This window comes from Silene latifolia, chromosome 9 (genome assembly GCF_048544455.1).
Source record: "Silene latifolia isolate original U9 population chromosome 9, ASM4854445v1, whole genome shotgun sequence".
Classification (NCBI taxonomy): Eukaryota; Viridiplantae; Streptophyta; class Magnoliopsida; order Caryophyllales; family Caryophyllaceae; genus Silene; species Silene latifolia.
In genome coordinates, this window is record NC_133534.1 from 110,921,225 (window position 1) to 110,933,364 (window position 12,140).

General features: G+C 47.8%; 1 protein-coding gene across 1 annotated transcript; it reads left to right on the forward strand.

Annotated features, from left to right (window-relative positions):
- The first annotated feature begins 10,116 nt into the window (after positions 1 to 10,116).
- On the forward strand, positions 10,117 to 11,976 carry LOC141600005 (CBL-interacting serine/threonine-protein kinase 4-like). The gene has a single exon (XM_074420153.1). The coding sequence runs from the start codon at positions 10,304 to 10,306 to the stop codon at positions 11,654 to 11,656; it is 1,353 nt and encodes a 450-aa protein (XP_074276254.1). The 5' UTR covers positions 10,117 to 10,303; the 3' UTR covers positions 11,657 to 11,976.
- Positions 11,977 to 12,140: the final 164 nt, after the last annotated feature.

Here is a 12,140-nt window from a genome sequence, read left to right on the forward strand (position 1 = left end):
TACTCAATGAGAGTAGAGGAGTATTTATAGACTTTCACCTTTTGTCACGTAGTGGCCAAGTGGCTAGCAGGTGGAAAGACTGATCTACCCTCGGCCGAGGGACCCACGGCAGGCCGTCTGGCCCTGTTGGCTCACCGCCGAGGGGTCTTGGATATGAGTTCGCGGATGTGTGCCCCCGGTGGTTTGGTTGCCCGGCCGGGACCCATCCGATAGGCCGACAGAGCCTCGTCGGTTAGGGTTGCCTAAGCCGTTGACTTCTTGTGGATATCTTTGACCTTGCTCAATATGTTGATCGGTCGCCGGGTGCGAATATGCCCCATCAATTTGCCCCAGCGTAGTCTATGCCGTGGTATGGGCTCCGATGTACGTTTGAGCGTATATTCTGCGTAAGACAAAATTTTTCGCCCCGCTTCTTCTACCTCGGCGTGGCTCGCTTAGGCCGTACCATATCCCCCTCCACATGGTTGTGTAATGGACATCCGATGTGGAAAAGGCAATGACGCTGGCCGAGACAGGGTTGAGCTGCCAGGTTGTTTCGATTGCCCCTGGCCGGTGCTTTACGGCTTGGTTGATCATGTGGCGGCGGAGAAACGGATACTTAGGAATTTGTTGAGGAAGATGAACAGGCAGAGAGATATGAAGGGGCGTGTTGAAGACGCTTGGTCACTGTTGCATTGATTGACATTCAACTGTTGCAACGATTGACATTCCGTGGTTGCATGTTCGACACGTGTCTGTTTGTTGATTGGTCGACGTTTCATGGGTTTGTGCCTGATTGGTCCCTCTTCATGGGCTTTCCTCTATAAATAGGGTACTTAGTCCCTGAAATTGGCCACCAATTTCATTTTCTCAAAAATTTTCTTCTTTCTAGCCCTTGTGACGAAACCTCTCTCTAGCTTTCAGAATCATTACTCCGGCGAGTACTTTTCTTCAAGGTAAACCAACAAATTTCTCTTTTTAACTTGTGAGTTTTGCTGTAAACATGTCTTCTGCTGATGCCGGAACTAGTAAACCGACGCCGGGGGGTTCCGCATCGCGTCTTGATGAGGAGGAGATGCTAGACGCCATCCCGCTAAGGTCTGGGGGCCCTAGGTCTCCTTCTCCTGAAGTTGATCCTCAAATTTTAGAGGAATGGGAGGATGATGATGATGTTGATGACGACGGAGACGATTTCGGTGATGATGCTGAAAGGGCTCATCCTGATGAGGGGAGGCAGTACGTTACGGATCACGGCGAGGCTTGTAAGGTCCGCCTTGACCGTGTCTGGACCCATAAGTTCGCCAGTTGTTCCGGCGAGACATTTTTCGAGGGCCACTTTCACTTTGGCAGGGGGTACAAAATTGTTATCTCTGAGGAGGGTCAGGCCATCTGTTGTCCTCCACCGGGCTGCACCGGCGTATACATCCGGCACTTGGAGTACGGGCTCCGATTTCCGCTGAACGATTACGTTATGGCCATCATTAGGGCCATGAACGTCGCGTGGCCCGCACTGCACCCGTTGGCTATTAGGACCATAGTCGGCTTTGTCTGGCTCTGTCTCTTTAAGGGGGAGGTCCCAACGGTTAATTTATTCCGTCGGCTTCACCACCTTCGGCCGTCATTTTCTGGTCGCGTCGGATGGTACAGCGTGCAAATGGAGCCGGGTTACGTCTCCGTTGATAAGCTGTCTTCTTGCAAAGACTGGAAAGATCGGTGGGTGTACATTGAGGTGCCGGATGACTATCCGCTGCCCCGGTCCTTCCAGCACCAAGTTAATTTGCGGTGCGAGACTAAGGCGGAGCATGACAGATGGGTTAAACGTAAAAAGCTTAAGATGGACGCCGACAAGGTCCCTCTTAATGAGGATGAGAGGCTGGCGATGAGGCTCTTTGAGACGGACAAGAGTGGGGTGTCGAAAAGATGGATCCCCGACGAGATCATCCTTCGGGATGAGCTGCTCTGCCATGTCGGCCTCATACCGGTCCTGGCACAGGGTGAGTGGGGTCGGCGTGAGTCCCATCTCTGCTCTCAATGTTTCTGTTTCTTGAATTCTGACTTATTTATACTTAACTCTTGCTTTGCTTCCTTTGCAGACCACTTTGGACCGGACCTGTCTGAGGATATCCTTCGGAGGATGGGGCTGCACAAGGATAAGACCGTTGCTGATTTACACCCTAAGGCTCTGGCCCGTGATCGCAGGACGTCGCCGAATGATCTGATGGATCAGCAACTGAAAGGCCTGAATGTGGAGGCGGCCCAGGCAAGGGTTGCTAGTAACATGCCGCGCCAAACGCGGAAAACAAAATCTTCGACGGCGATGGCGTCGACATCCGTTCCACCTTCCGTCCCTTCAGTCCAGAAGGAGACGGTGGAGATCGTTGACATTACCGATGGGGGCGACTCCGATGCGGAGGGATCTCCCCTTATCCGTAAAAGGAAAGAGCCCACCCCTGCTGCTGATACTTCTGCTGCTACTGCTGCAACTGCTGCCGGCGAGGAGATGCGTCCTCCGAATAAGAAGGCCAAGCATGGTACAGATATATCCTGTGGCCCAGACTTAGCCGGTTCATTAGGCGTTCCTGATGACAGGTTCTCCGATACGTCCATATATACTGACACGGGTGTTTTAATTGACTTTTTGTAGATCAACCGTCGGCAGCCGCCGTTCTCACGGTGCGGCAATTGGAGAAGCTGCCTGAGAAGGCGGGTGATAGAAATGTCACCGTCGATCCCCCACTTCGGAAGGTTTCCCCCACCGAGCTTGTGGCAGAGGGGATGAGAATAAGTAAGGGGCTGGCGAAATGGACTAAGCTGGCCGGCTCCCACATCATGGAGCAAGAGGAGACCATGGCCGAAGCTGCCCCACAGCTCGAGCGGCTAAGGCTGGAACTCGACGCGGCGAACAAGGAGGCTAAGAGGGCCAAGGCTGAGGCTGAAGAGGCAGTCCGTGTTGAGAGGAAACTCGGGGAGGACGAAAAAAGGAGGTCCTTCCGAGAGAGCCAAGGCCAAAGCTGCGGCGGCCAAGCCGCTAAGGCTGCGGGAGATGCGTGACCTCGTTCAGAAGCACGCCGACCTTTACTTCACGCAGAGGAACGAATTTAGGGACTTGTTCCAGGTCTAGGGGAAGGTGGTCCGGAACAAGGATGCTATTATCGCCCAAAGGGAGGAGGACATTAAGACACTCCAAACCGTGCTCCTCCCTAACATGTGCGCCCAATACCGGGACTGGCCGAAGAAGCTGTCGGGGAAGTGATTGAGAAGCTCTTTCTCTCGGATGGCTCCTTTCCGTGGGACAAATTTGACGAGTTTGTTTGATGACAAGCTCGAAGCTAAGGAGGAAGCCGCGAAGGAGAAGGCCAAGGAGGAGCTAAGGGTGAAGAAGGAGGAAGAGGTGTCCGCGGAGAGAGCGGCCCTTCCGAGGAGACTAAGGCGGCCAAGGAGGAAGCCGAGAGGTTGAAGGCATTTGAGGCCGCCGAGGCGTGGGCTGGCGAGAAGGCCGAGCTCCGCCGAGATGACCTACGGGTCGCTCATTAAGGACGATCGCGCTAACGCTGGCGATGGCAAGCAAGAACAGGCATAGGGAGACGGGCGGTCGTTACCGAGGCTCACCGGCGTCTCGGATAGTTTTAGCTGTTCGGGGCCAATTATTAAGCCTTTCCTCCCGCCATCTTTTGGCGCTTAAGCGATATCTGTAACCTTTTGCCTTTCTTTTCCTTGTATTCTGTACAACTTTAGTAGGTTGTCTTTTGGCTTATCCTTATGGGGACGGCCGTCGTCCCGCATTTCTTGTAATCTGTTGAACATTTTTAATAAGAGCTCGTTTCTTTTGCCTCCGGCTTGGCCGAGGTCTTTACCCCATTTTTCCGAGTTGTCTTCTTGCGCTAGTAGTTGAGCATCTTAATCGTAAACGTTTTCACTTTGCCTCGGCTTGGCCGAGGTCTTTTCTCGTCTTCGCCTGGGTTGTCTTCTTACGTTATTAATTGAGCGCCTCTTTTGTTTCTGCCTCGGCCTGGCCGAGCGTCTAGAGTGCGTATCTCAAACGTTTAACGTTCTAAGGAATGTTGATCGCTTTTGCGAGTATCATTTGTCTTGTGTAGTAGTGACCGCCATGGCGTTTACCTCTTGGGGTGATGCGACGGCGCCGCTTCTTGATGATGGTGCCGTGGCGTCTACCACTTGGAGTGATTTTTGTGGCGTCTACCTCTTAGGGCGATCGCCGTAGCGTCTACTACTTGGGGTGACTGCGACGGCGCCGGCTTCTTGATGATGACTGCCGTGGCGTCTACCACTTGGAGTGATTGCTGCGGCGTCTACCTCTTGGGGTGATCGCCGTAGCGTCTACTACTTGGGGTGACTGCGACGGCGCCGGCTTCTTGATGATGGCTGCATGTGGCGTCTACCACTTGGAGTGATCGCTGCGGCGTCTACCTCTTGGGGTGACTGCCGTAGCGTCTACTACTTGGGGTGACTGCGACGGCGCCTGCTTCTTGATGATGACTGCCGTGGCGTCTACCACTTGGAGTGACTGCTGCGGCGTCTACCTCTTGGGGTGACTGCCGTAGCGTCTACTACTTGGGGTGACTGCGACGGCGCCTGCTTCTCGATGATGACTGCCGCTCTTGTCGGTATGACAGTGTGAGCCAGTATCTGTTTCTGATAGTGACTATTTGGGAAATGAACACTTTGATGGAGAACTTGGACGATTCCTCATTAGATATAAACATGTGTCGGGGTACCCACAGTTGTCTTGGGCACCTCCGGCACTTTACAAGGTACTCTCTGAGATCGTCAGTGTTCTAACGGCTTATTAAAGGCACACCTTCCTAGTTAGCCGTCAGTTGCATCCATGAGGTCGCCCTCCTGTTGTAAGGATGGGCTTTTCCCCTTCTCTGACTTCTTTGCCGCTTTGAGGGATTGCATGTTGCATCCTCTGGCAGATATCTGGACGTTGACCACCTCGTCCTTCTCGTCCTTGGAGACGAGCTTATGCGCTTCCCCCCGGTCCGAGACATACATCAGTGTCAGGGCCCGTATGGACATCACTGCGTCGGCCTCGCTCAGAGTGACTCGGCCGATAAGAACGTTGTAGGCGGATGAGCCGTCAATGACCACGAACTCAGCTAGGACATTCTTAGCCGCACTCCCTTCGCCGAACATCACCGTGATCGATTGACCCTGGGGTACTAGGCCGGCCCCGGAGAAGCTGTACAGTGGACTGGTGCAAGGGCTTAGGTCCTTGACTTTCAGACCGAGGTTGAGGAAGCATTCCCTGAACATGATGTTCGTGTAGGCGCCTGTGTCAATCAGGCACCTCTTGACCAGGTGGTTGGATATGTCCAAGTGGACTATGAGTGGGTCGCTGTGAGGGGCGATGACCCCCTCGTAGTCCTTCTTTCCGATAGTTATATCGGGGATGTTGGAAGCGGGGACCGCTGTTTTGGGCACAAAGTTGATGGCCTGATACAGCTCGTTCAGGTGCCGTTTGTGCCCATGAGCGGACCCACCATTCTCGTTGCCCCCGATGACAACATGGATCACTCCTATCCGTTCAAAGACGGATTTCTTATTTGATCCGCCGGCCTCAGTCTTTTGGCCTTTGGCAACATACTTGCCGAGGCTCCCCTTCCGGATTAGCGCTTCAATGGCATTCTTCGATGCGGCGAGTTGTCGATAAGGTGACCGGTGTGGCCGTGGTACTCACGATCTTGGCTCGTGTCACCGTCTCCCTTCGGCTTGGGGGCCTTTCCCATTTTCGGCCCTCGCCCTTGCTCGGGCGAAGACCTCGGCGGCAGATACAACCGGGGGGGTGTGATCACATGCCGCCTTTGGTGGTACGTTCCCGAACTCCCCGGCGCCCGCCGAGCTCGCTCCCGGGCAGATCTATCGACCGTGACCTATTATTGTCACGGCGTCTTTCATCCGGGTTGTCCTCCCGGTGGCTCTTCTTCTCCGAGTGCCCAGCCTCGCTGTGGCCGACCCAGGTCTTGTGATAGTCCTCTACCTTGATGGCTTGGTCGGCCATCTTCCTGGCGGCGTCTAAGCCCAGGCCTCCGGACTTGATGAGCTCGTTTTTTAAGTCTCCCCTTGGGAGGCCTTTCATCAGCGCGAAGGCTGCCAGCTCGGGATTAATCTCTCGAATCTGCTGAACCTTGGCATCGAACCTCTTCACATAGCTCTGCAGAGACTCGCCCCCCTCCTGCCTAATAGTTAGGAGGTCCGATGTCTCCACGGCCCTCCTCTTATTGCAAGAGTACTGGGCTAGGAAGGCGTCCCTTAGGTCGGCGTAACAGTATACCGAGCCGTCGGGCAGCCCTTTGTACCAACTCTGAGCCATCCCATGCAAGGTCGTTGGGAAGACTCGGCACCAGACTTCATCGGGTTGTTCCCACACCGACATGTACGACTCAAAGGGCTCGGCATGGTCGGTGGGGTCGCTATCCCCTTTGTATGTGAACGCCGGCAATTTTAATTTGGTTGGCACGGCGGTGTCAAGGACATAGGCACTGAGGGGCTGTCTGACCACGTGTCGAATGACACGCGGCGATCGGCTCCTCGCATTCCTAGTCCGGCTCCTCTCCTCGTACTGGGTGGGGCTTCTCCTCCGACTATGGTAAGTCGGGCTTCTTCTCCGACTCTGACGAGTCGGACTTCTTTCACTCCTCTGAGGCAGGCCTCGTCGGTGTCGCGGCGACGCTGTCCTCCCGCGGGTGCGGGAAGGACTTAGGTCTACCACTGGCACGCTGGGCTCCTCCGGCGTCTTGACGGGGCCAGCTTCTTCCAGTGCTCCATTCATGTATCTTGGAGTCACGTTCTGGGCCCTGGTCTCCTGGACGGGTTCCGCCGCTCTTGTCGGTGTGACAGTGTGAGCCGACGTACTACTAATGAGGTCCAGGAGTAGCTTCAGTTTTGCTACATCAACCACATGTCCCATGATGGTGACCTGGTTCATGGCGGCGGCGTATACGGTATTATTGGCATCCCGTACTCCGGTTGAATTACCCGCCGGTGGAGGGTCGCGCAACTCCGCAGTTGTGGACGGTATCATCTTGGCAGAACTCGGTTTCGTCAGTTACGAATACCTCTTGTTGTTTTGACATCTTCTTAGCTTTTTGGGTGGGTTTTCGTTTTTTTTTTTTTTTTTTTTTTTTTTTTGTTTTGGGAATGAATGTGACTAGCTTCTAGTATCTTTTCCCACAGACGGCGCCAATTGTTCCGGGTGTAATTCCGAGCGATTATATGTTACCACCCGTGCTTGTAGAATGACGTCTTTAGTTGAATCCTCCTTGCGGTCTCTTGAAACGATGAACAAACCGAGGGCTCGGCTCGGACCGAGCGAACTCACTCCGACGCTCAAGTCAGTAACTTAGAGAGGTAAGTTGTTGTTACTTGGCAAAGTACGTATTGTAGAGAGATAAGGAAGATATTACCAGATGAATAGTGATTCTTAGGTTAAATTGTGGATCCTTTACTCAATGAGAGTAGAGGAGTATTTATAGACTTTCACCTTTTGTCACGTAGTGGCCAAGTGGCTAGCAGGTGGAAAGACTGATCTACCCTCGGCCGAGGGACCCACGGCAGCCGACCGCCAGCCTGTTGGCTCACCGAGGGGTCTTGGATATGAGTTCGCGGATGTGCCCCCCATTTGGTGGTTGCCCCGGCCGGGACCCATCGACAGCCGACAGCCTCGCTTAATTTAGGGCCGCCTAAGCCGTTGACTTGCTGTGGATATCTTTGACCTTGCTCAATATGTTGACTGGTCAGCGGGTGCAGAATATGCCCCATCAATTATATTCATGTCTGTTAAATAATTAACATCCTTATACAAATTAATACCATAAGTGGGGCATGTTATTTTAAGGAAAATCACTATATTATAGTGTTCTCTAAATTTAACATCCTTATACAAATTAATACCATAAGTGGGGCATGTTATTTTAAGGAAAATCACTATATTATAGTGTTCTCTAAATTTATACTTCAACCAAAACTATATAATATTTACATTGAAGTCCCTTGGTCGGGTCCATCACACAGTGCTATGATTAAAAACTATATAGTATAATTAATTTGTATAGATTTATTTAATTACATTGAAGTCCTTTGGTTTCTGGAATTAATATATAGTATTGATTGATTGATTGATTGATTGATTGATTGATTGATTGATTGATTGATATTGATATATATTGATGATTATGATTATTAACTCAACATAAAAAAAAATTACCTAATAATTATATTGTCTGTCTTGTGATCATCTTGTCATAAAACCGTCTCATATTTAGATTTATATTGTACTTTACTCATATCTCATTATTATAGGAATGATCTGTCATATTATGATTTGCATTTGCGTTGAGAAAAGTATACGTATATTTTTAGAAAGTTGAATTGCTCTGAAGTTGTAATGCATATCACTATATGTTAATTGACGTCTAAACTCTAGGTGAAGAGGCAATAAAAAAAAGTTTTTGAGGACAGATTTAGATCCGAAAGGATAACGAATTATATAGGTGGTGGTGATTCATATGTGGATAGATTTGCAGAATTCAATCATATTTTAGTTGAATATTTCAATTTTCCTCGTACATAAATGTTAGTCATGGAAATCACATCCCCTCCTACAATTTTAGTTTTATCATCTTATCCACCCTAAAATTTCAAGAGTTGAACAATCAATTTCATATAATAATTTCATGAACACTAAAACTTGGGAGAGACGGTCTCTCACTAAGTTATTGAGAGACCAATCTTTCGTACCATTTTATTTGTATTTCGTACCCTTTTTATTATTGTTCGTGACATAACAATTTCGTACCTATTTACATAATAAATGTACCTATTTTATCATTAATCATGATTTGTACCTATTTTATTACCTTTAGTACCATTTTTTCTTAAAATTGTACAATAGTCTCTCAATAAAGCTTATTAAGAGACCGTCTCTCAGGAGACCTACTCTTTCATGAATTTGTCAAATTATCTCTAAGACACATTCTTTCTTATTAAATAATTCATACTACATGTCATAAAAATTTTGTTGAGAAAATGTAGGGTTGTAGTAATTGACACATCAATACGACGTGCTACATGTTAATATGTTATCCTTGATGGATAATTTGGAATTTGTCGCTCTATTTCATACACTTATTAAACCTTACAATATTTGAATAGTTCATTTTCCTATATTATGGTTCTTTAGAAACAACAAAAGACAAAAATTATATATAAGGTTAGAGCTAAAGTATGGATATTAGTAGTAGATTGATTATGGATCTTCAAACACTATTAGAGTTGTTATTTTCATTTTGTATAATTAATACTAGGGTAAAGTTTAGATAATTCTTAGAGTTGTTTTTTAACTCCTCCCTTCCCACTCATTTGTTTCTATTCGTTTTGGCACAAAGATTAACAAAATGATAAAATGAAGAAAACCAAAATGATAAACTAAAGAATTAATTCCCTTATATATCTACTTGCCCACTTCTAAAGTTCTAATGTCCACTTATATAAATATACCAAAATTAGAAATAAATAACAATTGAATAATATACCCCTAAACAAAAATAAATAACAATTCAGCGAACGGAGAGAGTATATTACATTTCAACAAATTTGCATTTTGGAAATGACTATTTTCCATAGACATTAGATATTAATGGAACACAAATTCTCATTGAAGACGGACACTATCCATCACAAGCTGAAGTCGGATATTGTTCCTCTCACAAAATGCAAATGGATAGTGCAAGTGAGAGGGAATGGATACCCCCACTTGCCCTCCCACTTGCATTTTGTGATATGATCACTATCCTCTTCAGCTTGTGACGGATAGTGGCCGTCTTCAATGAGACGGACCGTTAATGGAAAAGATTTTCCTTACAACCAAGATAGCAAGATATCACCAACGTTGTAAAGCGAATTAGAGAGATATGTTGTATGAATTTGTCTAGATTAAATTTATAGGAGCTGAACTAAACTTATAGAAATTGAACTGAACTAATTTATATGAACTGAACTAAAGTTATAGGAACTGAACTGAACTGAACTCAACTTATAAGAGCTCTGAACTAAACTTAACTTATAAGAACTGAACTGAATTAAAAAGGCAAATAGAGTTCAAAAGAACAAGGGCATAGTCGGTATTTTTATAGAAAAGTGACAGCAGCAAACAGGAAGGATCGGTTATAAAAAGAGACCAGAAATCCCCATTCTCCTTTGTCCGTCCCCTAAACTCCTCAACCTCTTATTATAGGGTTTGTTCGGTCCCAACTGCCATCATATATTCCCCCCCGACTTTCCCCTAATTATACAATTCTAATCAATGGCTGCTGCTGATGCTGATGCGACACCACCACCAACAGCAGATCCTACCTCCCCAAAAACCGTCTTAGGCCGATATCAACTTGGCCGCGTTTTAGGCCGTGGCAGCTTTGCCAAGGTCTACCACGCCCGCTCCCTCTCCGACAACAAATCCGTCGCTATTAAAGTCATCGACAAGCTCAAAACAAACCCCTCTATCTACCCTAAGATCATCGGCGAAGTCGCCGCCATGCGACGCCTTGATCACCCCAACATTCTCCGTATTCACGAGGTTATGGCCACCAAACACAAGATTTATATGGTTATGGAGCTTGCTAAAGGCGGCGATTTATTCGCTAAATTAACACGCCGTCGTGATCACCGCCTTCCCGAGCCACTCGCTCGCCGTTACTTTCACCAGCTTGTCTCCGCCCTTCATTACTGTCACCGCAATGGGGTTGCCCACCGCGATGTCAAGCCCCAGAATTTGTTGCTTGATGATCAAGGTAACGTTAAGGTCGCTGATTTCGGCCTTTCCGCCATTGTTCAAACCCCATTGAATAATTCCAATCATTTGTTGAAGACGGCTTGTGGGACTCCTGCTTTTGCGGCTCCCGAGATTGTCGGTCGCACCCGTGCTGGCTACGACGGCAGCAAGGCTGATGCCTGGTCTTGTGGGGTTATACTGTTTGTTCTCTTGTCAGGTTATTTACCCTTTGATGATGCTAATTTGGTGCTCATGTATAGGAGCATGTTTAAGAGGGAATTTAGGTTTCCGTCGTGGTTGTCCAAGCCCGCTCGGGGATTGATTACTCGGTTATTGGATCCCAACCCGAAAACCCGGTTGAGTATTGAGGGGATTATGGAAGATTCATGGCTTAAGAATCAAGGGATGGTGTACCCTAGGAGTGTGTCGTTAGGGGATATGGCGTCCTTGGAGGAAAACAAGAGGAGTTGGTCAATGGAGAGTACTAGTATGAATGCGTTTGAGATTATATCCATGTCGTCCGGGTTGGATTTGTCAGGGTTGTTGGCGACTGGGGATTTTAAGGGGAAGAGGGAGAAGCGCTTTACGTCGAGGGAGTCCAAGGGAGTGGTGGTGGAGAAGGTGGCGGAGACAGGACTCAAGTTGGGGTACGAGGTGGAGAGGAGAGAAAAAGGGTTTGCTTCTGGAGGTGGTGGGGGCTGTAGTGTTTGGTTGGGTAAAGGGAGATTAGTTTTATCGGTGGCCGTGATTGAGGTGGCGGCTGAGGTAGTTGTGGTCGAAGTTAGAGTGGTTGATGGTGGCGGTCTTGGGTTGGACCAAGAAGAGCTTCATTGGGGAGAGCTCAAAATTGGTCTTGGTGATATTGTTGTGTCATGGCATAATGAATGAATCCAAATTTTACAAACATGGTTTAAAATCCAATCAAAAGGGTTAGATTTTCGACATGATGGGGGAAAATGTCAATGGAAGAATGTTGACTCTTGAGATTTTGGGTATGGAATCCAATTGTGCAAGATGAAAACAAGATTGGATTCGTCAAATATGTGATCTCTTCCAACAAAAGATTGGTGTCGGATTTTGGTGTATAGATGCCTGGAAGAAAAGGACTTTGGTTTCTTTTTCTTCTTATTAGATGAAAATGAGCTAATTAGATATTTACACAGACAGTTAAACGTAGTTTTGTTCATCATGTAGAATTTTCCAAACTTTAATTAGTCTGTGTACATTTTTTAGACAGGGTAGGATGTTTTATCCATATAGATTCATGATGATGATGATGATGATGATGATGAAAACCCATGTGAAAATAAACGCTAGCCATGGCAAACAACGGAAAGTGCCCTGTAAATTGTACAGAGATTGATTTCCCCCC